Here is a 24,033-nt window from a genome sequence, read left to right as displayed (position 1 = left end):
AGTTGGAGTCAGTTGGAGTAGCTGGTCAACGCCGAGGAATATCCTTTCTTATCTTAGTCTCGTTCCGACCTTCCTCTCGTGTTGAAAGTTGGAGGCGATTGTTTAAGGTTATCAGCAGCTGCTATCTCCTATCTTGTCTGGATCCTGTTTCGTGCCGTGCGTGTCCGGGGCATTTATAGTCGCCTCAACCTGGCCTTCATCGCCATTCCATCTCCACTCGACATCATTTTCAAAATCATGGCAGACACAGCGAAAGAGATTCAAGCTGCTCCCCCAGAGGACTTTCAAGCCGGTGAAACCCTCGAAAAGCAAGACAATACCAACAAGGATGTTGCCGCGCAGTTCCTCTCCCGTCTCGACGCAGCCATCACCGACTCTCCTGTCACTGCAGAAGAGTCCCGGCGCGTATTGTGGAAGATCGATCTCATCCTCATTCCCCTCATCATGATCACCGTAATCCTCGCCGCCGTCGACAAAGTCATCATCTCCAACGCCTCCATCTACGGCATGAGCGACGAGACAAACCTCACAGGAAACCAATACTCCTGGGTCGGCTCAATCTTCTACTTCGGTTACCTCGTCTTCGAATACCCAGCCGCTCTGCTCATCCAGCGCCTCCCCGTCGCGAAGCTTTACTCCGGCATGGTTCTCGGCTGGGGCATCCTCATGCTCTGTACAGCAGCAACCCAGAACTTCGCCGGCCTCGCCTCCGTCCGCTTCATAATGGGCATGCTCGAAGCAACCGCCTTCCCCATCTCCAGCATCCTCACCGTCATGTGGTGGAAAACCAGCGAGCAGCCCCTCCGCGTCGCCTTCTGGTTCAACCAGCTCTCCTCCGTCTTCGCCGGCCTCGTCAGCTACGGCATCGGCCAAACAAACACCTCCCTCAGCCCCTGGCGCCTGCTCTTTATCGTGCTCGGCGCCTTCTCCATCCTCTGGGCAATCACCCTCTACATCTTCCTCCCCGACTCCCCCGTCAACTGCTGGTACTTCACCGACCGCGAGAAATTCGTCTGCCTGCACCGCGTCAAAGACAACAACACGGGAATGGAAGACAAGACCATCAAATGGTACCAAGTCCGCGAGTGCCTCCTCGATCCCAAGACATGGCTCCTCGCCCTGTTCGCGCTAGCTCAGAATATCCCCAACGGCGGCCTCGTCACTTTCTCCGCTATCATCGTCAACGGCCTCGGCTACTCCCGCCTCATCACCACAGTCCTGGGCATCCCCACGGGCGTCCTCGCAACAGTCTGGCAAATCATCCTCGGGTTTACGGTCTCTTACATCCCCAACTCCCGCTGCGCAATTATTTTCCTCGCAGACCTAATCCCCATGGTCTGCGCAATATTGATGTGGAAGCTGCCGCGCGAGAACAAGAACGGCATGCTGGCTGCTTACTACGTCTTCTACACCTACTGGGCGCCGTATGTCCTCTCGACTTCGCTGCCAATGGCGAATACATCGGGGCATTCGAAGAAATTGACTATGAACGCCATCTTCTTCCTGGCGTACTGCGTGGGGAATATTATCGGCCCGCAGGCGTTCCAGGAGAGCGACGCGCCGAGTTACTCGAAGGGGTATGAGGGGCTGCTTGCTTGTCTGGTTGTAGCGATGTTTTCGATTCTCGCGTATGGGGTGCTTTGCTGGTGGGAGAATAAGAGGAGGGATGCATTGGGTGCGGAAGAGCAGAGTGAGGTTGTGGCTGAGGGGGCGTTTTCGGATCTGACGGATAAAGAGAAGAAGGGGTTTCGGTATACATACTAGGAGATTGTGGGTTGTGGGTTGTATATGGGTGGTTTGTTGAATTAGATGGTTTGCTGCTCGTTAGGGTTGTATATCTGCTGATGTTGGTGGAACATACTTCGACCACCAGTACCAATGCCTTTTACTATGTTGGAATTTTTCCGTTTCCCGTAGGTTAGCCTTCTATCGATGCCTTTACCTACCCGTCCGTGTCATATTGATCCATGGTCTCGTTGCTAAACGCCTAATCGGACCCTCCGGTCAGAAATGCAACCTACCCCAACCCAACCCCAGGTTATCACGCAAGACCCACGTGGCATTATCTCCGATCCACCTGATCCTGATCCTGATATGCAGTTACCGGTTATCAGTTTAGCGGCTTGGTAGATAAGCTATCTTACTTGGCCACGGCAAAACGCTTAAAGGAAGGTCGGAGCGAGTTGGAGTAAGTTGTCGCCTCCCCCGCATCTTGACCAGTTCCTTTGTTTGCCAGAGGGCCAGGAAGGTCGGAGCGATGTGTATGTCTCTTATCTGATAATCTTGCATTTGGTGGTAGATGGAGTTCCAGGGTAGTCACTTGCTGTCAGTGGTCCTATCTATGTATCTATCTTGCGGCTTTCGCCATGGACTTTAAGATGTTTAAGCCACGAAGTAAGATAGGAAGCATACTTAGGGAGCTATGATCTTCACAATTACTTGGCCACTTATAGATTTATAATGTCTTGTCCCAAGTTGAATTCCGAAGCGGCGCGCATTTAGGAAGGTTGTGGGACATTTAAAGTTAAGGAGGGACACAGATAGCTTAACGCCATGCGGTTGGTATAAGTCAGATCGCTAAAGAGAAGGACAGATTGTATAGATGTGAAAATTACGTCAAACTCAATTTCCACCCACCCATCATAGTCATCGCTCGCTCCCATTCAAAGCGTGCCGATATTGTACTTTTATCTTGCCGTTTCCGCTCGTCTTGGGCAGCAAGATCCCGCTGGCGCCAGACCATCTGGACTACTTCCATGGCTGGTGCAATGTTCTAGCTCTGTCAGTATACTATAAATCAATTCCACATGTAGAACACGTACACCAAACCTCCGTCGCCCCTCTAACTCCTCAAACAATTGCATGACGAGAACCCGCTCTTCGTCGTCGCGCGCGCAGCACCCGGCAAGGAACAACGGCCATAAAGGCAAGACAGCGGTGCGCATCATGATTGACCGTTTCTCTGTAATGAGGTTTAGTATTTGCTGAACGCACGTGTTTCTTGATTCGGCGTCTAAAGTCGGAAGGCTCGTGCTGGCGTGTCTTTTCAATACCGTCGGTGACGAACAAACTTCGTGCAAGAGCAGAACGGCCCCGAGGCGGTTTGCTTCGGCTATGGCCACGCACTCGCTGTTTGTATTGCTGTCGCTCTCAACCGGTGGAGTCTGCCGTATTGAATCGAGTTTCTCTGAGAGGTATTTGGCTCTTTTGCTGTCGCTGTCACTCCCGGCTATCTCGGCGATCTCGTTGATAAGGAGTAGGAGGGAGTGGCTGAAGCCCATATATGGGTCAATGATATCTTCATCGTGAGGGGCGAGTGTATCTGGTAGTTGAAAAACGGTTTGGTCGATTTGGAAGGCTGTTCGGGCCAGGACGTAGTGAAAGGCGAAGTAGCGGTTGAAGAAGCTTGTGAGCTGTTCGCTGTGTGCTGATTGTGTAGACCGCTCCTGTCGTGCCCGAAGCAGGTCTTGATATCCGTTTAGATGTGTGACCCATGAGGCGGAGCTTTGGTTTGATATCTATTGAGGGTATTAGTAAAGTTCAAGAAGATACAATGTAATCTTAGTTACCTCAAACCAGCAGAGCATCAGCACTAGACCTGTCATCTCGTCTAGTTCAACGTCATCCCACACATCTTTTGCTAATAACAGTCGGAGATAGCCAAGAGCCTGATGGTGATGCTCTAGTGCTGAGAGACGATACGAAGGGTTCGACAAGCGGAGGGTATTCGCTGCTATAGCAAGGGTTGCGTGGTACAATCCGGGTGAAGTCAATGCCATGGGGAGAATAAGGTAGCGATAAGGATTGCAATGGGCGTCGTCAACAAGGGTTGAGCTACTGCAGATAGTATGGTCGAAATAGGATAGCAATGCGGGGTCATACTGTGTTCGAGATTCGACACAAGGTAGAGTGGTCAGCGAAGGAGAGAAGGAGAACGGTCGTTGCGTATCAGCCTCAGATAGTGGCTGGAGGTTGAGATACAACTCAAGATCTGTAGTGGAGGTATTTAGGAATACCCAGTCTCGAGCTGTGTGCTCGCCATGCGGGATTTTGCTTCGGTTGTGCTTGTGCTGTGGCGATCCGCGTAGATGATCGCCATGCTTGTCCCGCTTAGACCACACAGCTTCTCGTCCATGACAGACCCCTCGAGCTATGGACTCATCATGCCAGATTAGGCGCACTCCGTACCCACAGGGGACGTTGAGCCGCGCACATCGGCGGCAAATCGGACGCGCCTCTGCAGGGGTGATCAGCTGGGGGTTAGCGCAGACAGGGTCAGGACTTACCATCGCACTTGATCCTCCGGCCACGGCAAGTCCAACAGCCAGTTCGAGCACGGGAAATGGGTGTAGTCATCATGATAGTTTCGAGGAGGAGGCATAATCTGCAGGGTTGAATCAGAAGGTCGGGTGAAGACAAAGTGGGAAGATAAGGCCGACTCCAACTCCACGGCCATTGGGAGCCGCCAAGATTGCGGGGGAGATAAGCGATAAGTTCCCTAGAGCCAATGATACGGTATATTGACGCGTAGATAGTGGGTCAGGATTGAGGGCATTCAACACGCCGTGGAAGTGACAGCAAAATCACATGACACAAAGGCGCGACGCGTCGCCAGGTAACGTCCGTAGCAAGGGATCGGTGTCTTTTCATCTCATCAGCTCGAGCTTTGCAAGGATAGATGGGTAGATCAGAATGCCTTCATCCAGCTCCAGACGTCTCTTGAGCTTGCCAAATGAAGTGCTCTTGAGCATCTTCTACCAAACGTCTTCGATGCCAGATGCCTGCCATCTCGCGCAGTCATGCAGCCAGCTTTACCAGCTTTTCAAGAGCCCGAGGCGGAAGATGATGATCTTGCGCTCCGCGGCGGGATTGTGTGAGCGGCCTGCACTGAGCTTGCGTCCCCTCTGCTCTGGTAATACCTCTTGTCCAGAGCTATATAGTCTCTTTGCTAACAAAGTTGAGCGCTCAAACGACTCCCGCAGTCAAACTGGTACCTGAGAAGCTCAGAGTCCAAATCCTGGCTTCTAGTCGAGGTCAACTATGGCAGTATTCCACCGGAACAGGAGAAATATGCTTTCCATAGTCTATCCACGATTCCCAGTGCACCCGAAACCCCCACATTCCAAGCGAAACTACACGAATTCCTGCAACAATTTCGCTCGTTCAGCACACGCTGGAACGTCCAGCACGAGCATACTACCCAAATAATTCTGCAGTCTGCAGCTGAACTTCAAAGCGAGACTCTTCGACGGTTTGGAACGGATGCCATAGTAGCAACTGACTTGTCTGGCGAAAACACCATCTTAGCTCTGGCACTACACTGCTTCATCGTCACCAGGGATTTACATCTTCTCTACGGCGCAGTCCCGCCGAACATGGTCGAGTATGATCTGTTTGGAACAAGGGACACAGCCACTCCAGTTCAGGGGGGACTTGATGGGGAGGTCCTACTGCCTACTTTTAAGATTACCAAGCACAAGCGGCCGCAGACTCGCTACATTGCAAGGGTCGATGACCAAAACGGGACACGTGGCCACACTCTACCTCCCTGGCACCTCGACGCTGGGATAGAGGACATGGTTTCTCACATTGCCGAGCTATCATTCCGCTTACTGAACACGCAAGATCCACGGCACTGGCCGACGGTTTTCTACGTCCTTACTATCATTTACCATGTTGCCGCATCTCTGTGTTTCACGGTCCCATTCATGGAGAAGATGGAAACCGTCTCTCTATCTGTTCGTCGGGTATTCCGGAACGTATCGCGATATTTCTACATATCCACGGAAGGGGGGTTTATCTTGGACTCGCGCTGGGACGAGGATGCCTATGCAGACGCAGTGGGGAATGCGGAGCTTCCCATAAAGTATGCTGCGATTCTACGTGATTTTTGGACCCAAGATGGTGAGTTCACCGTGGACCTGGACCTACGCTGACTCTGCTGTTGCATGTGCATCAGGTCTGTGCTAATAAGAAGCAGATGGCCCAGAGCGCATTACTGAGTGGGGTAGTGGGAAGGTGTACGAGGGTATCGATGGTTTCTCGAAGAAAGTAGGCTTTTTTGCTCGCGCGCTCTTCCAGTAAAGGCTCTTATACGACATTGCACGAACTGTCTGGGGTCGGATTACTTAGTCTTCAACATCAATTCGCGTCCAATCATCTGCCTTTATGTCTTGGAAGTCCATCACCTTGTTTGGTCCTCCGCTTCGTCCCTGAGTCGAATACCAGTCGCGGCCGATGGCTGTCTCCGGACGCCAACGTACGCTATCTTTTATCTCTGCTGAGAGATTTCCTTCTAGCGCATCCGAAATGAAGCCTCCAATCGACGGCATCTGCATCGCCCCATTGCCAGATCCACCAACGGCAACGATGAGAGACTTGTGCTCGGGATGCTGGTCAATCAAAAATGCACGATCGGGCGTATCAGCGTCCCAGCAGATCCTCGCAAACACCAATGGTCTTTCAGCAAGATCCGGCATTGTATCACGAAGAAAGCCCCTGGCGCGCTCTTCTGCTTCAAGAGGAATCTGCTCCTTTACAAACGGGACACTCCTCTCTTCGCCTGGATGCTCAGGATCCGCAACCAGATTGCAGTACCCCGGATGCTCATCGCAAATCTTCAACTGATGCATCTCATCATCCGGCTCCATGAAAAAGCCTTTCCCAAGATTAAACAAAACCGGCAGGTTCCGATACCTCTTACTCTCCTCCTCCGTCATCTGAATATGGCACAGCGTCCAAGCCGTCGGGCGGAGCTGCTTCTTAAAGTCAAGCAACCTGTCACTCCCAGCACCAGCAGCCAGAATCGTCCGATCCGCACGATGAATAACACCATCTGCCGTGCGTGCACCAACAACATCTCCACCCTCATAAACCAACTTCTCAACCATACCGTCCGGAGACCCAGCAATAAACTCAACACCAAGCCTCTTCGCTTCCGTATGAGCCGAAACCATCGCTTTCCGCGCGTGAACCCACCCCGTACCAGCTCGACTAATCCACCCCTTCCAGTTTGGAAAATCACCCGTTAGGACTCCCTCCGGCATGGTCTTTCGGAAATCCTCTGCTGTTTCGAGAGCCTCGTAGTCGCCATCATACACATCAACTTCACCCTCCTTAATATGCTGTACCAGCTCGGGTGTGTGCCCCGCAACGATGAACCCTGTTTCGTGAAAATAAGGCGAAAACACAGGATCGGTTTTCCAGCCTTGCAAAGCCGCCCGTGTGAATGTTGTCCAGGCCGAGGATTTGCCGTCTGCATATCACGTTAGTATATTGAGGAAGGTCTTTGCGGGCGAAGGGGCAAACCTTTCAGCTCCTTATGCTCCATAATCTTATTCACATCGTTGCCTGCAGCGATCGGTGAGGGGACTTTGTACGGATCGAGGACTTTGACGTTGGTGTAGCCGCGTCGAGCGAGGTGTAGGGCTGTGGAGCAGCCCCATGTTCCGCCGCCAATTATCAGGATTGAGGAAGTGGGTGTTAGTTGGTTTGGCATTCTTGTGGTTGTTTAGTTGTAGTGGCGAGATATGGAGGGGAGGGATGAAATATTTATATTGCGTGGTGGAGAACTGTTCGTGTGGACCTTCCTTGCGCTGTCGGGATGTGCCGCGCCAATCATCCTGGACTTATATCAGGCCATCATATTATGTAGCATCATCGTTGGGTAGTTGTAGCACAGATGTAACACTGTGTAAACAGTGTATAGGGACTACCTATCTAAAATCCATCCAAACCACAAGCACAGCAGCACCCACAAAACTATCCATCACCGCCCACACCCAAACCCACATCCAGCTTCAAGGTAGACTATAAGTATGAATGAGTACAGGTGTATCTATATATGTATCTACATCTTAATACCCGACCACTACCCCAACGGCATTCCTGTCCCCACCATACGCCCCGATGCCCACCTCCTGCACCTGTTTCCCATCCACAGGGTCGAAAACCACAACCGCCGCCTCTGTGGTTCCATTCCCAGGACTCAACGCATACACAAACCTCCCCGCGACAGCGAGGTCAATATACCCGGGGTTGCTATTCGGGAGCAGCGTATTCGCAATAACAGTGCCATTCTTCGCATCAAGTTCAACGAGATTGTTGACCAGAACATCAGTCACAAAGACGCTGTTCCGCTGGCTGGAGTACGCAGCCCAGCATGTCGCTTGCTGGTTCGTGATGTTGATGGGTGTTGTCAGTGTTGCGACGTTAGTGTCAGGATTGACATCGAGGATCACGGCACCGAGGGTTGGGTCTGTTACTAGCACTCTATCTGATTCTGAATGTTGGTTTGAGGGAATCACAGCGGCGCCGAAAAGCAGTGGTGCGCTCGCGAAGGAGCTCCGCGTATCGTGTCTTCCAAGTCTCGCTTTCCCGGAGCTTTCGGGATCGGTTTTATTGGCGCGACATCCTTCCCCGCCATTTAAGACTGGGAAGACAGAGAGAAAGCCGTTGTTATCTGTGTTAGGAATGCCCTTTACAGTAACATATAACCGGCTCTCGTCGTCTGAGAAGAAAGCTTGCGAGACGGTGTTGGGTGGTCCGACTGGCGGGGTTGTTTGGTTGAGATTGTATGGCCGGAGAGCGTCGAAGGGGGCGATCAGGCCGTGGTCGTTGAATGGGGCGCAGGATATACCGGCTTTCGTACCGGTGGTTCCGACGCAGACGAGGCTGTGTTTGGGGGATGCAGCGACGGTGTTGGGGAAGGAGCCAGGGACTGAGACTGGGTCATTGAAGAGGGTTAGGGAGGTTGGATCGTCGCTGTTGGGCTTTAGGATGGAGAGGGTGTTGGAGCCGGGGTTGAGAGCGAAGATGAGCTGTTTATAATACCTTGTTAGGGGATGTCCAAGTCGATTAATATAGAGGTGTTGAGAGGAGAGCGCATACATCACCAGCAATAGCGAGTGGCGCCTGGCTGAAGAGGGCATCTGGACCGGAGGGTTGGCCCGGTCCGTTGAGGGCGGTTCCTCCTTGTCCGGCTGTGAGGGTGAAATGGCCCTTTCCAAGGGTTCCATCGCCGCTTATGGGGAGACTGATGATGGCGTTTTCAGCGGTGTTTCTTAGAATGTGAATGACCTTGGGATGGTCGGATGGCGAGTGAGGGTATGCCTGGGCGAGTGAAGCCACGAGAAGCAGGGTGGTTTTACTGGGAACACGCATGTTGAAAGTGCAGATATGTTCCAAAGAGATCCAACTTTTACACCGCAGTTGAGCAAAGAATGTAGTTGAAGGTATACCTGTATTCAGGAACAGGGAGGATTTATATACGCCTAGAGGCTCCAACCGTCGCACCAAACTATACAAAACCAGACAAGGCTACAAGGATAGATGACATATCGCCGCATTTCCCATTCAGGTCAAATATCCGTAGCTGCATAAGTAGCTAGGGCCTCTCCAGGGAATGCAGGCTCCGCCACACCCAAAACGGGGCGTCGGATCGCCGCAGGATGGAGCTGAACGCTTGGCTAGACAAGGCTTAGGAAGAGCCTCTCGGGTGAGACAAGATTACCTCATCTACTTATTTCCATCTTCAGCCCGTTTTCTACTTTCTTTCTTCTTGATTTCCACCTCTCCAGTGCTAATCCGAAGAACCTCTAGAAATGGATAAGATCAAGGAGTTTACGACCCGGTGGTCTCTGAAAGGTGACTGGCTATCTCTTGCCCCTTCAAGCCCCTAGGAGTTGCAGTTTCCTATACCAGAGCAATGCTAACCGACCTTGCCGAATAGACGGTGACAATGAGCCCAAGGACCCGATAGTCCGTCGCAAAGAACAAGTTCGGAAGGCCCAGCAGTACGTCACTCCACATTTTAGCGTTATTTCTATGAGCTAATCGAACTAGAAACTACCGCCAACGCAAAGAAGGCTACATCAAATCCCTCGAGCGGGAGGTGATCCATCTCCGGACCAGCCGGTCGGAGCTCCAGGGTGAGACCCGAAAGCTTACTTTCGAGATCGAGTGGCTGCGCCACATTGTCGCACAGCATAGCATTACTCTTCCTCCTATGCCGCCTGTTCCGGAACCAGAGGTTGGGGAGCATCCGCCAGTTTCCGGCTCTGTGTCTCCCGCTACGGTGTGTGTTGGGAGAGATCATTTGAATAATAAGCGGATGATTGTTCTGGGTGAATCTTCGGGGACAGACAGTCCTACCTCCACGCATGATAGTGTGAGGGCGCTGGATTTGGTGTCGACGGGTGCTAAGGGGGATGTTGTTGCTGGGATGAACTTCATTCTTAGGTGTGTTTCCTCTTTCGTCCCACTACTCTATACATTAAGTGAGATTATACTGAAGCGATATAGCCTCGAAGGCCCCTGCCTCGACCACGTCCGAGACGCGCTGGGAGCCCACGATCCCGAGGGCAGCCACGGGCACGCCCTAACCCTCACAGCATCAGTCTTTCAGTTCTACGACGGCCCGTCTGCCACACCAGCTGAGGACGAGCTCGTGAATGTCTCAAAGCAGACTCTCGATCGGCTTCTTCAGCTCTCATCTCAGCTTCCGATTGGAGAAGAGCTGACGCCGATCCAAATCTGGGCGCATCTGTGCCAGAGTGGCTGGGTGGAGTCTGCGCAGCCTCAGCAGCGGATGGCTGTTGCGGAGGAACTGTTAAATCACGTTAAGTGCCATGGGTAAGTTGACTACCTTGGGCTCGCGGTTTGTGCTGATGATCTGATAGATATGGCGCGGTTATTCCAAGGGAGGTTGTTATGAGTGTTATTGCCAGGATTATGAATGATAGATAATTGAGCTATATGTGATTACACGCAGCTTCAGCGTTATTTTTTAAATCTCTCTCAAGACTATGTGTATGTCTCTACGAGGCATTGTAGGTGATTTTAAGTACAGGGGCACAATTCTTTACACTTGGTCAAGAGTGCAATTTACTCTGATACAAGACTCTCTATTCTAGAGTGCTTACTATGCGTAGTGAGTGCCAAATCGAATCCACCGCCTGTACCATGTCTTTATCTCGAACATACTATTAGATATATATTCTTTTGCAAGGTTAAACGAGGGAAGCAAACTGAAGAATGCTATAGACGACACCGGAATAGAGTTCTGGGAGGGCGGTGCTCAGTGAGAAGCATAGGAGCAGCAGCCCCTGTGAGAGTTCGACCTCAAATCGAAACGAAAGACTCAATATGCTCGTGGTTCATCTTCACCTCGACGAGAAGCGACTTGATCAGGATGCTGACCAATCACCTCGAGATGCACGTGACCGTTGTACCTGATTACGTCATCCCAATACCATCAAATTTTGATTTCCAATCAACGCGCCTGTCTGCAAAGTCCCTTCAGGAACATTTCAACACCCCTTGTATATCATTTTCGACATGCCTACGACACGTAAATCAAATTCCCAGAATGAGACAGCGGCTCCCTCAAAACGACCGCGTCTTGAACCCGCTCCACCAACGCCTTTACCACGCCCACGAGACCAAGTCACCACCTGCGAGGAGCAGCGCGCTATCAATGTCGGAGTCGGAGTTGGAATTGGAGCCGATCCCTCGAAATGGCCGATTGCAGTTTCGTTGTCGCGGCATAAAGAGTGGAGGGGTGAGCATTTACCACACCTCGACCCATTTCATCTTGTGCATGAATGCATTAGTAACAGCCAGTAGAAGCCGGAAGCCCCCACGACACCATGTGCTTCGTGTGCTTCAAGCCGCAGAACCTAGAGGGCTGCGACACTTGCCGAAGGGCGTACCATACCGACTGTATGCCGGCTAGCGGGTCGAGAGGTCCTGGAGAGGGACCACGGGCTAAGGCTTGGTATTGTGATGTTTGTGTTGACCGTGGGTGGCATGAGAATCCGCCGATGATCACGCCGCCCGAGTCGCCGGTTCTTAGGCCATCTAGTACAGTACAAGCAGACCAGTCTCGCATTGAGGAGTCTCAAACGAGAGGACCTGGCAGTCAACAGCTTTCAAATCCGCCGGCGCTATCGGCTATTGTATCTCGTCCGGCTCAGCCGGTGACCACTCAATCGGTAGCAGCGCAGCCTATTGCTCGCGCGTCTAATGTTGTTTCTACGGCTAATGAAGGGGTGCGGAGAGGACCGAAAACGAATACGCCAACACCGGCTTCTGCACTGTTGGCTTCCCGCAAGTCGCGCTACAACACCCTGTCTGAAGACGTGGAGTCTGCGTTGACTGTTCTCTATCGTGAGCTTGAGAAGATCCCGTTCCTCGAGCAGAAGATTACAGACCTCGAAAGTGAGCTGTCACGCCTAAACCAGGAAGTCCGGATACAGCGAAACGAGTTGGCATTGAGCCGCAGAATGAACGTATCGACCACTGAGCTACAAAGACTGCGAATGGAAGCAGCAGGGAAACAAGATGCCGAGGATAAGGCTGCGCAACTACAGTCAAAGAATGAGGAGCTCGAAGCTCAACTAGCGGAGCTGCGAGACCAGTCAACGAAGTCTAATCAGAGCCTACAGGATTTGAAGCAGAAACTGTCCAATCTGATTGGAGACTAGCTCAGACGTCGTGCAGGTTCTCCCTCTCTATACGTAGGGCTAGCTATCTACGCTCTAGCCTTGAGAATCCACCCCGTCTTTGCCACCCTGGCAGCAACGGCAGCAACAGCACCAACAAGAATCGACACCCCCGCAAACAGTTGTGCATACAAATAATCGCCACCACCCCGTTGAATCAGCGCCCCCTGCACAGACGGACTCGTCAAACAAGGGACCCCCACAATACTCATAATCATCCCCAGTCTCGTCCCCGTCTTCTCCATATCCGGCGCCATTGTCGTCGCAACAGCCGGAAACAACGACTGCAACGCCGCGGCAACAACCCCATACACAGCCGCAAATGCATACAATCCGGCCTCCGTCGTCACACCCGCCCAACAAAACATCAGCACAGCCGCTGCAAAGCTCAAAGGGATAACCATATTCAGCATCCCCGTAACCCGATCCCCAATAACTCCGGGCACAATCCTCCCCACAACACCAACCCCATTCAACACCATAATCAGATTCACCGTCGAATCCACCCCAATCCGATCCCTTGCAAACGTCCCCAAATAGAAGAAGGCCAGATACAGCCCCCAAAACGTGCAAAACCAGCTCAGCGTGAAAAACACAAACGGCTTCTCCCTAAACGCACTCCATTCAACCAATGGCCCTGCCCGTCGCGGCGGTAACCGCGGCTTGAACAGTAATATGCAGGGGATCTGCGTAACAGCCATAATCAACCCAACAACCCTCATTGTCCACGCAAACCCAATCTTTTCGTGGTAAAGCATTCTATCCACGACAACAGGGTATATAAGCCCACCAACCGCACTCCCCGCCGCCCCAACTCCAACCGCAAATGCTCGATCACGCACAAAATAACTCGACATCACAGCGAGTCCCGACGTAAAGGTGAACCCATTGCCGAACCCCACGGAGACGCCCTGCGCAAGCAGAATCTGCCAGTATTCGGTACACAGTGAGGCCATGAATATCCCGAGGAGCTGCAGGAACACACCGAGCGTGAAGGTCTGGTAGAAGAAACCTGCGTCTGTGGCGCGGCCGGCGAACACGCCGATGAAGAAGAGGAGGGAGGTTTGCACGCCGCCGATCCAGGAGATTGTCGAAGGGGACACGGCGAGGGTGGCTGTGTAGAGGGTTTGAAATGTGCCGAAGCTGTTGGAGATGCCCCAGGTGTTGAAGCAGACGAGGTGCATGCAGAGGACTTGAGTCCAGGCGAGGAGGGGGCGGTCTGGTTGTTGAGCGGTTGGGAGTGGGTGGGTGGTTTGGCCGGATTCGGCTTCGGGGGGCTGAGTTGGGTCAGGTGAGGGCATTGGCGATGGCATGTTGAGACTAGTTTGTATGCAATGATGCTCTATAGTCTCGTAAGATGAATGTTGAGGCGAGGCGAAGTACTTCGTTAATCGAGGGTATAGGAGAGATTGAGCTTTGTGGTCAAATTTGTAAGCGAATTTCCCCTCACCAGATTAACCCGAGGGTATAGGTGCTGAGATTTGTCATCAGTTCTCAACAACCTGGGTTTGCCAATGTGCGAACAAACCGACCAATAACAACAGAACTACACTGTTCAGCCTTTTCCTGACATCCTTACTCGGCTCCCATACAAATACGCAATAAAAGTACCGAACACGCCAGGGATAGCGTACTCCATCTTTGCTGTCGAGCTTATCTTCAATGACAACCAGCGGAGTTTAAGGGTGCCGAGAGCGCGAGGGTCAGCTAGGTCGGAGATAATGCGCGCCTTAGTCATTTTACCACGCAGCTGTTATCTGATGGTGATTGGAAGAGTTAGAAAGCGTCCAATTAGGATGTTGTTTCGCAGGCCTACTCTCTTATGTGCCTGTGCCATTACCGTGTGTGTATCATATAGAGTAGCTGCATAGCCACCGCGGATGGGACAAAACGTGTGAGGTTAGAGAATACACTGTATTGCAATAGGATATTTATTAGGTGATGTATAGCGTCCGATGCATAACAATCCTCCTCGAGGTTGGATGGTAGACCTTCGGCAATAGGGCGCCAAGGCCGGGCATGATGAGAAATCAATAATCACGATCCGCACCTGACGTATGCGTATGTAGCACCAAGTAATTGGTAAGCGGTGTCAGCCCTAGGTACCTCCCACCCCAATCCACCAGCTGCATCATTCAGTCCCCAAGAATCACAAGAGGTCCCTGGACGTATATAAATCCAACCATACCCCAGAGCTTTAGACCCTGCATCAATCAGATCTCGCTTCAAGAATAGCCGGACTTTCAAAACTCAACAAAGAACCGCACAAACACCACCAACAACCCACCATGTCCCCCAAAACCGCCCTCGTCCTAATCGACCCCCTAAACGACTTCCTTCACCCAACTGGAAAACTCACCTCAGCCCTCCCCGACCTTGCGACTCGCAATACTATCTCCAACCTTGAGACCCTCGTCTCCGCAGCCCGCGAGAACCAAATCCCTATCTTCTACGGCTTGCACCAGCAATGGACCCCGCACGCCTACCACGACTGGCAGCACATGACAGACTCCCATGTCAAGCTCAAAGAGTCTAAGGCATTTGAGAAAGGAAGCTTTGGAGGAGAGATATACGAAGGTCTAGGACCAAAGGAGGAAGGAGGGGATGTGGTTGTTAGTCGGCATTGGAATAGCGAGTATGTTTTTCTCCCCTCACTCTGTGCAACGTCGGAGTGGGGTTGAAGTGTTCCAGCACGGTGCTCACTTAACATTCCAGCTCCTTCCAAAACACCGACCTGGACTTTCAACTCCGACAGCGCGACATCACGAACCTGGTTTTCGCCGGGTTGACGGCGAATACCTGTCTGGAGTCGAGTGCGAGGCATGCTTATGAGTTGTGAGTCCTTTATTTCCCTTCTTTTTTGATTCCTTTTTTCTTCCCCTGTTTCTATTGGTGTCGGACCTGTCGCAAGACTATTCGAAGAAGTATGCTCGCTGGGCAGGTTGACTGACAGATACGCGCTAGGGGCTACAAGGTAACAATTTTGAAAGACGCCACAGCTGGATTCTCGAAGGAGTTGACGGATGTCGCAATTGACTTGGTGTGGCCGCTGTTTGCGAGGGTTTTGAGTGTTGCAGAGTGTATTGAGGGGAACTTTGCGAAGGTGGATGGCTGAATAGCTCTTGGAGCTCACTCTAATTGTTGAGACGGAATATGTATTCGTGGTAGTATATGAATCATTCCGATGGCGCTTAGTACGGTGCGAATATGAGATAAGAATTCGTTTGTCTTTGGCTTCAGAGTCGAAACCTAGAAGCCAGACGTGATTAAGATGTGCGCCAAAAAGGAGAACGTAAAGGGAAGGCTAAGTTACATGGCCCCAGCGTTAGACGCCCAAGGTTGGTATGGTATAACAATTATAGTCCTCTCTATTTATGACCTCGGTGAAGATAAATGCACCGGAGTTTGCTCGTAACGAGATTCTGTTATGGTTTCTATTTGTACCAAGTCGTCAAATAATAAGTGGTATCCCTGCCAGGGGAAGCAATGTCTTGTCATCTCCTCCATGCACCAACAGAGGCTTAACGTCCTCATAGTATGTGGGCAGCGAAGTGACTCAACTGCAGCAGACAATGCGAAATACATCTACTGGCACATTTCAAGGATGGAATTCTTGGCCTCATTAGATGAAAATTATGCTCGAAGATGTGCAGAGGGGGAATCGTCCGCCAACCGTCAGGTGCGTGTATGATTAGGAATCCATCAGCATCCAGTCCGGTATGACTGTGGTCGTGTGAGATCTAGTATTTTTTAAAGAACAGATATTTCATTTGCTAATTAGACTTGACGCGAATCATATAAAAGTGACAGCCGTAGAAAGCTCAGCCTCCAGTGACTTTCGTCTCTCCAGGTCGAAGCCCTCGACACCTTCCAGCCACATTCAGCCTGCCCATGGCAATTCGCCAAAGCATCAACTCATCCAATCAAGTGGGTAGACCCAATAGAAGATACCAGTAAATTTGACCCCACATCGCGAGCAGTTCACTTCATGACCGGGACTCTCACTCTTTGGCCCGTTGTGCAGCACATCCGCCATGAACTCAGGGGAGTGGATGCCACGCGAGAGGGCGTTCTCGACCAAGTCGTCAAGTCCGGTGGGCTTTCCGCAGCCGGTACATAATTCGCGGTCTTGGACCATGAGCGTCGACTTGATGGAGATGTTTGAGGCTGTTTGATGAGTTGGGCTCTATCAAAGGAAGCAAAATGGAGATTGTAGACATACGATTGCAATCAAGCATCAAAGCAATATGTTCACGTTCCTCGGCAGTGAGAATCCAGCGATAGCCGCCATTTGGAATCGGCTCTGAGATGGGACCTGGGGCAATGCTGGCCATTGTTGCGTGATTATGGAACAGGTTGATTAGAAAGTGTCGTGGAAGTAAGTTGGGATTTTCAGTCAACAGAAAGGGTTTTCAAAACGGAATTTCCTCCCTTTTTATGTTGATGCTCTGATCGACCCCTGCCACTCATGATGACTCTGGGATTGGAAGGCTGAATTGTGACAAAAGTAAAAAGGGTCAGCTGGAGCCAAACACTGCGCTGGCAGCTGCATCTATTCGTAATACAAACTAGTCACACCTGTTCCGACTTGACCTGACACCAGGTCTAGTTGCATTTCTCGTCATGGCTGTTATGCATCAGTTTCTCATATACCATGTTGTCTAAAATGCGGAGGTGCTTTCTGCTACCTCGCACAAGGGAATCTGTTGAAAAAATGTGGGATATGCACCCACTCGGGCTGAAAACAGGGAGAAATAGGTGATACTGAGGTCGCCGGACAATGGCCAATACGAATGGTTCCTTTCGTCTAGAATAGACAGGGGTAGAACTTCAGCTGTTCTAAAACAAACTGGAAATACCCTCAGGATAGCAGTTGGCGATAGCGGAAGCTGGTATTGGCTGATGACAGTGGGACAAACCTGTGATAAAATCAGGGATTGCGAATATGGCCAGAAATGCGACAAGTAAGAGACTACGCTTCTTGTTGGCTTTCATCTCATCCTTAGTCTTCCCAACGTCCTGATGGTGGTAGAGTGTTGAATCTGGAATCATAACCAATACAACGCTCCATTTGTTGTACACAGCATGAGCCAATCGAATGCATCTGAGTGCAGTGCATTGACTGAGTCTTCATTGTGAGCCGGCAACGAGCAACCATGCCGCCGAAAACCAGAGCATCATGAGGTAAGCGGCAAAGTATAGTGAAGAGAGAAATGGTCAGCGAATCAATACCATTGCTGACTAGCGCTGATACCTACGCCTCGGGAAGTATGTAACAATTGCTTAGCAGCTGTGGTCAGGAGGACTTTGAGGAGGGGCACGAAATAAGTGAATGTTAATTCGAACTCTGAGCATATTACACAGAGTACCCTTATCTCAAATACCAAATACATATGACGAGTCTCTGATGTTATCGATAGTTGGCTGAAGAAGAGACAGTACAGTAACTTACGTACTTTGTTGGAGATAGGTACTCCTATTCGGATCCTGCCCTACCAATGATGCGTCCTTCCTTTTGTCAGTCTATTTGCAACCCCAGTTTACGGATTATCTTATTGAAACAGGGATCCCCAAACTGCCTGTTATGTTTTATTTCCCACATATTCCCGCGTACTTGCACTATAGCTCGTAGCGCTCGGATCAAGAGCTCTGAGATGCCCCCAGGGCTCCCTCTGGGTAGTGTTTCTATTGTCCATACATACTAACATGCACGTGTGTTTCCTGTCAGGTAACAGATTCCGCAACCTGTACTATTCTGAGCCTCCACCTCAACAATGTGAACAATACTAAGGACTTTCCATGGTTACACTGTCTGCGGCTCCAGGGCGATCAAACCTGATATGATGTGCAGTGGCACAAAGAGCGTAACGCAACTGGCCAAAAACAGCGGAAGCACGGGGTTGGTGGCGAAGGAGTTGCTTTGTTAGTGGTTCGCGAGTCCCTGTCACAAGAAAAGAAGCAATGCAACAGGGGGAGGCCCGAGCAATCCATGGGTTCCCCGTCTTTGTGGCTGCGGTGGTTTGCCTATCAGAGTAGGCGTGTGGGTAAATTTAGTATCAGGGACACACTTGGGGATGAATCTATAACTGCAGGGTCTTCTGCTTGTTGGTGATGCTCATACTCACATTCATCTACTATCTACTACTCCTCCTGCTATAAAGCCTACTATGGCCATGCGATCGAACAATATGCTTCCATCCTACGGAGATTCGACGCAACTTAGCGCTAAGCCGGTCTACGAGATCATCAAGTTGCTGAGCGAGACACGAGACACAGTTCCCTTCTGGGACTAGAAATCCTATCCTAACATTTATGCTACCGAGGGTGCTTTTTAATAAGTGTACTACACATTGCGCACTGCAGCAGCAAAGCTAACGGATGCATTATAGTCTCTACAGGCTTGACGCCTTCCCCACCTCCACCTCCACGCGCACTTTACCCTATGACTGGAGATACAGTACCTCTACTTTACCGCCACGGATGAATAGAACGCAACTGAAACAGACAAGGTTGTCGGAGGCCACAGGCAAATCCAGAGTCAAATCCAGCATTTATCTCCCCACGGAAATCCATACAAACTAAAAGTCAATACCAACAATCCAACCTCATCCCAACTTCGTCCAAACATCCTTCGTAAATCCCAGCGCAAACCCCTCCCTCTCCAGATTCCGCGCACTCACTCCCCCAGGCCACGTAGTCGCCGTCGCAACCTGCATCCCATGTTCCCTCGCAACCCGCAACCTCTCTATAACGAGAGCCCTTTGCACCCCTCTTCCTCTGAATTCTGGGACGGTACTGTCAATGTAGAGCTCAGCGACATTGCCCAGTTCCGTCTGTATAAGAGCCACCCCTGCGCATCCAGCAATCTTCCCTTCGATGCGCGCAAAGTACAGAAGCGTATCCGTGCGCTGGATTGCAATTTCTGCCAACGTTCTCAACAGCTCGAGGGGCTGATTTGTTGACTCGAATCCGAGAATGGATGATTTGATAAACTCTGGATATTCGGCTGCGGTTACGGGAGTGATGGTGATATGGCTGTCGTCGAGGGACTTTGCCGGCCCAGTACGATACTCATTCGTAGTCTTCAGATCCAAGTTCAAATCCAAGTTCAGATCCAAAACGTAAACACTCATCTTCGCAACAACCTCCCACCCCCTCTGCCTCAATACCTCCTGGGCACTCCCTTCAGCAAACGGACAAAGATTGATCTCCGGGTGGACGCCAATTGCGCCAAAGAGCTCTTCTACCCGCTCAAGGTCAGCCTCCGTCACAGGACCATTCATTCCAAAACCAGCGACATGGTTGAGCTTTCTCCCGAAGGATGCCTTTGTTACTGCTGCTATACCGCCGCCGACTTGCACGGCTTGAAAGCTTTCTGCTGGGCAAACAGCTTGTGCGCCTGTGATTTGCGCTGCTATGAAGGCGACTTCAGCAGTTTCGATTAGCTGGGCTGTTTGTGCTGTCGCTATTGTTTCGTTTGGGGGCTGTGGTGGGAGACTGGATGGGGGCATGGTGATTGCTGCTATAGGGAAAGCAGGAAAATCTAATGTAACGCAAAAGTGGGATTTTCTTTAGGAGTGGTTAGTGAGCTTCTTATGTGTTTACGAGGTGTCTTGGGGGGCAGCCAAGAAGATAAGTGCCGGGGATCCTCGTATTGACTCCGATACGACTTGACCCACCTTGACTCATTGTGTTCGAGCTAGAATAGTCTCGTGTGGGCTAATTGATGTATGGAGAAGATGAACGAGAAAGGTTAGTGCAGAGGATGAGATGGGTACTTCTTGCTGGAGGGTATGTGCCGTGGCTATTAACCATCGATATTATCTCGACATGCGGCTGGGATCAATATTATAGCCTCACTCAAGAGCTGCTAGGGCTGGTAGAACATATAGCATTGATTTGTTTGCGCCACTTCTATCAGGTATTGATCACACCGATCATGGGTGGATGACAACCTTCTCACCAGAAACACCCGCCCTATTCTTGTCCAAAGCATCATCAATCTTCTCCAAACCACCCTCAAACAGCACAGCACGGTTCGGACGGAACTTCCCCGTCGCGATCCAACCATCCTCACCACCAAGATTCTTCATCAGAGGCTCACTCAGATACCGCAAGTCCGGCTTGCTCCCTAGCCCGATAATCTGACGAACCTCCACCTTCTGCCCCTTCTGCTCCCCCAGCGCCTTCGCCTCATCGTTAACAGGCATGACAGTAATCACCGAGCTCGCAACACCAGCCGCAGCCAGAACCTCCACGCCCAAAATCTGCGTATCGCGCAGCGAAATCGAGTCAAAGACAACATCAAGCGGCAGTCCACCAATGGCATCGACATAATCCTTCGCGCCAGCGCTCTTGCGATCCAACACAACATGCGCACCGAGAGTTTTCAGAAGCTCGTGATGCGCCGCGCTCGACGCCGTTACAATCCGCTCATATCCCGACAGCCTGGCCAGCTGAATCACATACTGCCCAACAGACGAACTGCCACCGAGAACAACAATCGCCTTTCCGCTTCCCGCGCGCTCTCCACCTTGCTGCCAAGGCGGCGGCGTCAGCCCGTGCCCGGTCTTATCATACAGCCCGACCAATCCGGCAACAGTCGCAAGACAAACCCCTGCCGCCTGGTCATCTGTAATCGATTTCGGGGTCTTCGCGACCAATTCAGCCGGCATCACGCAGTACTCCTGGAAGGTACTCGCGTCATAGTTGGTGATAATGCCCTGGAAAAAGACGCGGTCGCCGACGGAGAAGGTTGAGACGTTGGATCCTACAGCGACGATCTCGCCGGCGGCATCGGAGCCGAGGACTGCCGGGTAGGATTGTAAGAAGACGCCGTAGTCCCTGACTTTCCAGTCGACGGGGTTAATTGCGGTGGCGGTGATGCGGATGCCGACTTCATTTGCGTCGAGGGGTTTCGGGGAGCGGGTGGTGAGGGTGTGGCGTGCGCCCTTTTCTGGCAGGCTGGCGGCTTTGAAGGAGGATGGGATGGACATTTTGGAGAGTCTACGAGGTGAAAGCCACTGAACTTGAAGACAGTGAGGGGAGCTCCTCATTTTAAGAGAAAAAGACGACTGGGTCCACATAGTGGGGGATTTGTGACATCATCATCTTATCTGTCTACCTCGGTTCAAATCGCAGCCCTAAGTCCAGTATTCCAACTAAATGGAGACATATACAGGTTTGTTTCTCTACGAGAGTGTACTCAGGCGAACACCGACCGGCTGGAGGCTGCGTGACATGGGTGTCTTTCCTAGGGCAAAACTCCACACCTAATTTGTATGACCCTCTCAACCTCGAAGATCGTAGACAGTCTTTGCTCGGTCTTTAGCATTAGTCGTATGAGCGCCTGGGCGGCTACCTGACGCCTCGTGCTAGATTTTACTTTGCAAATACGGTCGGAGGTTAACCTAACTACCCTCAGGCGCAAAGTCTTCAGGGAGCACTGGACGTTCTCAGGATTTTTGCTCGTCACAAGGCAAGAATATAGTGGCACCAGTCTGCAAGGGCAACCCGTTATGAGATCGCACTACCCCGAAGACAAAAGTCTAAACCATCTTTCAGACGGAAGCTCGACAAACGAGGCTATCGGAGGGAATGCGGCTCTCTCTGGTGCTACTCCAGTTTGATCCTGCCTTTTACTGAAGCAGCATAGTCGAGCTGTGAAGGCATAGGGCCTACGGGTACACCAAATCGTGCTAGAGGGTACCTAGCCACCGGGCCAAACTCACCCATTGCTAGTATCAGTAAGATGGCCTGTGATGTTGGGGTAATGCGATCTGGAGAGCATCTGACCAGACAAGCTATTGAGGATGATGCTCTTGTTATTGGGATAACATTCATTGCATTAGGCAAACCTACGTAGTGGTAACTGCTGCTTTCTCTTCAAAGTCACGCATTCCTCTATTTCTTTCACTATCAAGTACAGTAAGTGCCTTGGCCAGATATCTGTAGGACCCTATGCAATGGACAAAATCTATGCCAACGTCAAGCTGTGAATTTCATAGCTGCGCCGCAAAATACAACCCTTTCTTGGCTTGAAAATCGGGCGTAATTGGTTCATTGATCGAGTGCCCAGCCGCCGACTCCTCCTAGTTATAGTATCTTGAGGCCTAATAACGCTAGCAAGCAATGATACCTCTTGGCTGCTGCAGGTCAGGTCACGCCCCAGAATCCCCCTAAGAATCTTTCTTCCTTTCTTATTCTGTTCTTTTCGTCGCCTGAGAAATCAATAATATAACATCGCTATCCCATTTCGCCGCCCACTTCATCATGCACTGGTCCTCGGCGACCTGGTGGCTTTTGGTCAGTCTATGGGCTGTCGTTGACGCCTCTGACCTACTGGAAGTGGACCTGGTTTTCCCTCTCAACCAAACCTATGCACCCACCGAGTGGTTCCCCGTTGTCATTGGCTTCCAGAACCCCCAACTTGCACCCCTAGTCGACCTCAGCATCTCCTTCTCAATAAGAAACTGGGACAACAGCAGTGACATCATCCACTGGCCCACCGATATCGACTGGACCAACGATACCCGCCACGACCCCCACATCTTCTACGCCTACTTCCCTCAATTCCGCATCCCAGGTCGTTGGTGGCTGACCTGGCATGCGCATTGGAAAAGCTGCAGCGAGCAGAGCACCCCCGTCGGTCATCGCTGGGTAGAGCTTGCCACCAACTCCTCGGGATGGTCAACCATGTTTACTATCGAGGAGGGCTGGGAACAAGTCGATCTTGTTGCCGCGACGAGCAATACCTCCTGTCCTGACGAGTTCGCTGTTCCCATTGATCTCACTGGCAAAACTTTCCGCGTTCCTACGGGGGAGCAGTGGAATAGTGACGGGGACTGCGCGGAGGTGGTACCCTCGGCCACTTCCACGCCTGATCCCTGTCGGATCGATATCACCCCAGCTATGGTGGAGAGCATGGAAGCTTTCTGGCACGCTCGGGTGTGCAGGGCTATTAATCCACCTGATGACTGTCCGGAGGATGATGGGAATGGTGCTCAGCAACTCCTGGTAGTTGGGGCCTCGCCGGCCATAGCTGCGATATCGGCGGCTGGCTTTATCTTTATGCACATGTGATTGAACCATCTCTTGTATTTCTATCTAGCTAGTTCTTCTGCCGCTGAACCGTTGTGTGCGAGAGGTCTAGTGTAGGTTTGTTATGTGTTCTATTCCGACAGGACTTGAAAACTGCCAAGCAACAAATATCATTATGTGTTCAGGATCCCCATTTGAGAGCAGGGGTCTTACAGTACAAACTAAAGGCCGGGAGATATCAAAGATGAACTGTCATTACATGAAGTCGTGGACTATTAGACTTCAATATTGACATAGATTCGACTAAAGCACTCGCAGGAGCACAAGCAGCAGGCGTAGAGGAACAGACATATGCAAATATCTTAACAGATGGATGTCGTGATTTGTACTTCAATCAAATCAAACGGATACGTTCGCTTGTAAAATTACAGTCTTGGATGTGACTTCGTTGTCACTGGGACTGGGGTTTCGAGTGTTTAGATCATGACGA

The 24,033-nt window shown here is 51.2% G+C and overlaps 13 protein-coding genes across 13 annotated transcripts; 6 read left to right on the top strand and 7 right to left on the bottom strand.

The window, feature by feature from the left end:
• Positions 1-237: 237 nt before the first annotated feature.
• Positions 238-1,764, top strand: BJY04DRAFT_226785 (major facilitator superfamily domain-containing protein; the record flags this gene model as incomplete). The annotated part of the gene is made up of 1 exon (XM_073718493.1): positions 238-1,764. The coding sequence occupies one exon, from the start codon at positions 238-240 to the stop codon at positions 1,762-1,764; it is 1,527 nt and encodes a 508-aa protein (XP_073572783.1).
• An 847-nt stretch (positions 1,765-2,611) lies between these two features.
• Positions 2,612-4,356, bottom strand: BJY04DRAFT_216687 (Zn(II)2Cys6 transcription factor; the record flags this gene model as incomplete). The annotated part of the gene is made up of 4 exons (XM_073715821.1): positions 2,612-2,773; positions 2,823-3,518; positions 3,570-4,237; positions 4,287-4,356. 4 exons carry the CDS (start codon positions 4,354-4,356, stop codon positions 2,612-2,614), a joined length of 1,596 nt encoding a protein of 531 aa, XP_073572782.1.
• A 336-nt stretch (positions 4,357-4,692) lies between these two features.
• Positions 4,693-6,084, top strand: BJY04DRAFT_216686 (uncharacterized protein; the record flags this gene model as incomplete). The annotated part of the gene is made up of 3 exons (XM_073715820.1): positions 4,693-4,912; positions 4,963-5,904; positions 5,981-6,084. 3 exons carry the CDS (start codon positions 4,693-4,695, stop codon positions 6,082-6,084), a joined length of 1,266 nt encoding a protein of 421 aa, XP_073572781.1.
• On the bottom strand, positions 5,883-7,569 carry BJY04DRAFT_185496 (NAD(P)/FAD-dependent oxidoreductase). The gene is made up of 2 exons (XM_073710779.1): positions 7,309-7,569; positions 5,883-7,255 (listed from the first exon to the last, which is right to left on the bottom strand). Exons 1-2 carry the CDS (start codon positions 7,496-7,498, stop codon positions 6,129-6,131), a joined length of 1,317 nt encoding a protein of 438 aa, XP_073572780.1. The 5' UTR covers positions 7,499-7,569; the 3' UTR covers positions 5,883-6,128.
• Positions 7,570-7,856: 287 nt separating this feature from the next.
• Positions 7,857-9,162, bottom strand: BJY04DRAFT_216684 (YncE family protein; the record flags this gene model as incomplete). The annotated part of the gene is made up of 2 exons (XM_073715819.1): positions 7,857-8,819; positions 8,890-9,162. 2 exons carry the CDS (start codon positions 9,160-9,162, stop codon positions 7,857-7,859), a joined length of 1,236 nt encoding a protein of 411 aa, XP_073572779.1.
• Positions 9,163-9,535: 373 nt separating this feature from the next.
• Positions 9,536-10,808, top strand: BJY04DRAFT_31513 (bZIP transcription factor). Its single transcript, XM_073720113.1, has 5 exons — positions 9,536-9,645; positions 9,731-9,794; positions 9,844-10,239; positions 10,303-10,632; positions 10,680-10,808. Exons 1-5 carry the CDS (start codon positions 9,603-9,605, stop codon positions 10,744-10,746), a joined length of 900 nt encoding a protein of 299 aa, XP_073572778.1. The 5' UTR covers positions 9,536-9,602; the 3' UTR covers positions 10,747-10,808.
• Positions 10,809-11,302: 494 nt separating this feature from the next.
• On the top strand, positions 11,303-12,630 carry BJY04DRAFT_185492 (uncharacterized protein). The gene is made up of 2 exons (XM_073710778.1): positions 11,303-11,560; positions 11,626-12,630. The coding sequence occupies exons 1-2, from the start codon at positions 11,338-11,340 to the stop codon at positions 12,483-12,485; spliced, it is 1,083 nt and encodes a 360-aa protein (XP_073572777.1). The 5' UTR covers positions 11,303-11,337; the 3' UTR covers positions 12,486-12,630.
• Positions 12,533-14,241, bottom strand: BJY04DRAFT_206623 (MFS general substrate transporter; the record flags this gene model as incomplete). The annotated part of the gene is made up of 2 exons (XM_073713736.1): positions 12,533-13,722; positions 14,115-14,241. 2 exons carry the CDS (start codon positions 14,239-14,241, stop codon positions 12,533-12,535), a joined length of 1,317 nt encoding a protein of 438 aa, XP_073572776.1.
• A 550-nt stretch (positions 14,242-14,791) lies between these two features.
• BJY04DRAFT_216680 (cysteine hydrolase family protein) lies at positions 14,792-15,618 on the top strand (the record flags this gene model as incomplete). The annotated part of the gene is made up of 3 exons (XM_073715818.1): positions 14,792-15,138; positions 15,219-15,338; positions 15,468-15,618. The coding sequence occupies 3 exons, from the start codon at positions 14,792-14,794 to the stop codon at positions 15,616-15,618; spliced, it is 618 nt and encodes a 205-aa protein (XP_073572775.1).
• Positions 15,619-16,296: 678 nt separating this feature from the next.
• BJY04DRAFT_216679 (uncharacterized protein) lies at positions 16,297-16,837 on the bottom strand (the record flags this gene model as incomplete). The annotated part of the gene is made up of 3 exons (XM_073715817.1): positions 16,297-16,370; positions 16,455-16,670; positions 16,726-16,837. 3 exons carry the CDS (start codon positions 16,835-16,837, stop codon positions 16,297-16,299), a joined length of 402 nt encoding a protein of 133 aa, XP_073572774.1.
• A 2,020-nt stretch (positions 16,838-18,857) lies between these two features.
• BJY04DRAFT_185487 (GNAT family N-acetyltransferase) lies at positions 18,858-20,094 on the bottom strand. The gene has a single exon (XM_073710777.1). It carries the CDS (start codon positions 20,012-20,014, stop codon positions 19,109-19,111), a length of 906 nt encoding a protein of 301 aa, XP_073572773.1. The 5' UTR covers positions 20,015-20,094; the 3' UTR covers positions 18,858-19,108.
• A 247-nt stretch (positions 20,095-20,341) lies between these two features.
• BJY04DRAFT_226777 (zinc-binding alcohol dehydrogenase family protein) lies at positions 20,342-21,516 on the bottom strand. The gene has a single exon (XM_073718492.1). It carries the CDS (start codon positions 21,497-21,499, stop codon positions 20,441-20,443), a length of 1,059 nt encoding a protein of 352 aa, XP_073572772.1. The 5' UTR covers positions 21,500-21,516; the 3' UTR covers positions 20,342-20,440.
• Positions 21,517-22,775: 1,259 nt separating this feature from the next.
• BJY04DRAFT_226774 (uncharacterized protein) lies at positions 22,776-24,030 on the top strand (the record flags this gene model as incomplete). The annotated part of the gene is made up of 2 exons (XM_073718491.1): positions 22,776-23,502; positions 23,975-24,030. The coding sequence occupies 2 exons, from the start codon at positions 22,776-22,778 to the stop codon at positions 24,028-24,030; spliced, it is 783 nt and encodes a 260-aa protein (XP_073572771.1).
• Between the last annotated feature and the right edge of the window lie 3 nt (positions 24,031-24,033).

This window comes from Aspergillus karnatakaensis (genome assembly GCF_047715665.1).
Source record: "Aspergillus karnatakaensis strain CBS 102800 unplaced genomic scaffold BJY04scaffold_16, whole genome shotgun sequence".
NCBI lineage: Eukaryota > Fungi > Ascomycota > Eurotiomycetes > Eurotiales > Aspergillaceae > Aspergillus > Aspergillus karnatakaensis.
Note: the sequence above shows the minus strand (reverse complement) of the source record. Positions and strands in the feature narration are given on the sequence as shown.

Coding starts and splice junctions, on each gene's coding strand:
- BJY04DRAFT_31513 (XM_073720113.1), top strand. CDS start 9,603: ATGGATAAGATCAAGGAGTTTACGACCCGGTGGTCTCTGAAAG. Junction 9,795..9,843: donor CAAGTTCGGAAGGCCCAGCA/GTACGTCACTCC, acceptor TAATCGAACTAG/AAACTACCGCCAACGCAAAG. Junction 10,633..10,679: donor AATCACGTTAAGTGCCATGG/GTAAGTTGACTA, acceptor ATGATCTGATAG/ATATGGCGCGGTTATTCCAA.
- BJY04DRAFT_226777 (XM_073718492.1), bottom strand. CDS start 21,499: ATGTCCATCCCATCCTCCTTCAAAGCCGCCAGCCTGCCAGAAAAGGGC.
- BJY04DRAFT_185487 (XM_073710777.1), bottom strand. CDS start 20,014: ATGCCCCCATCCAGTCTCCCACCACAGCCCCCAAACGAAACAATAGCG.
- BJY04DRAFT_185496 (XM_073710779.1), bottom strand. CDS start 7,498: ATGCCAAACCAACTAACACCCACTTCCTCAATCCTGATAATTGGCGGC. Junction 7,256..7,308: donor GGAGCATAAGGAGCTGAAAG/GTTTGCCCCTTC, acceptor CGTGATATGCAG/ACGGCAAATCCTCGGCCTGG.
- BJY04DRAFT_185492 (XM_073710778.1), top strand. CDS start 11,338: ATGCCTACGACACGTAAATCAAATTCCCAGAATGAGACAGCGGCTCCC. Junction 11,561..11,625: donor GCGGCATAAAGAGTGGAGGG/GTGAGCATTTAC, acceptor AACAGCCAGTAG/AAGCCGGAAGCCCCCACGAC.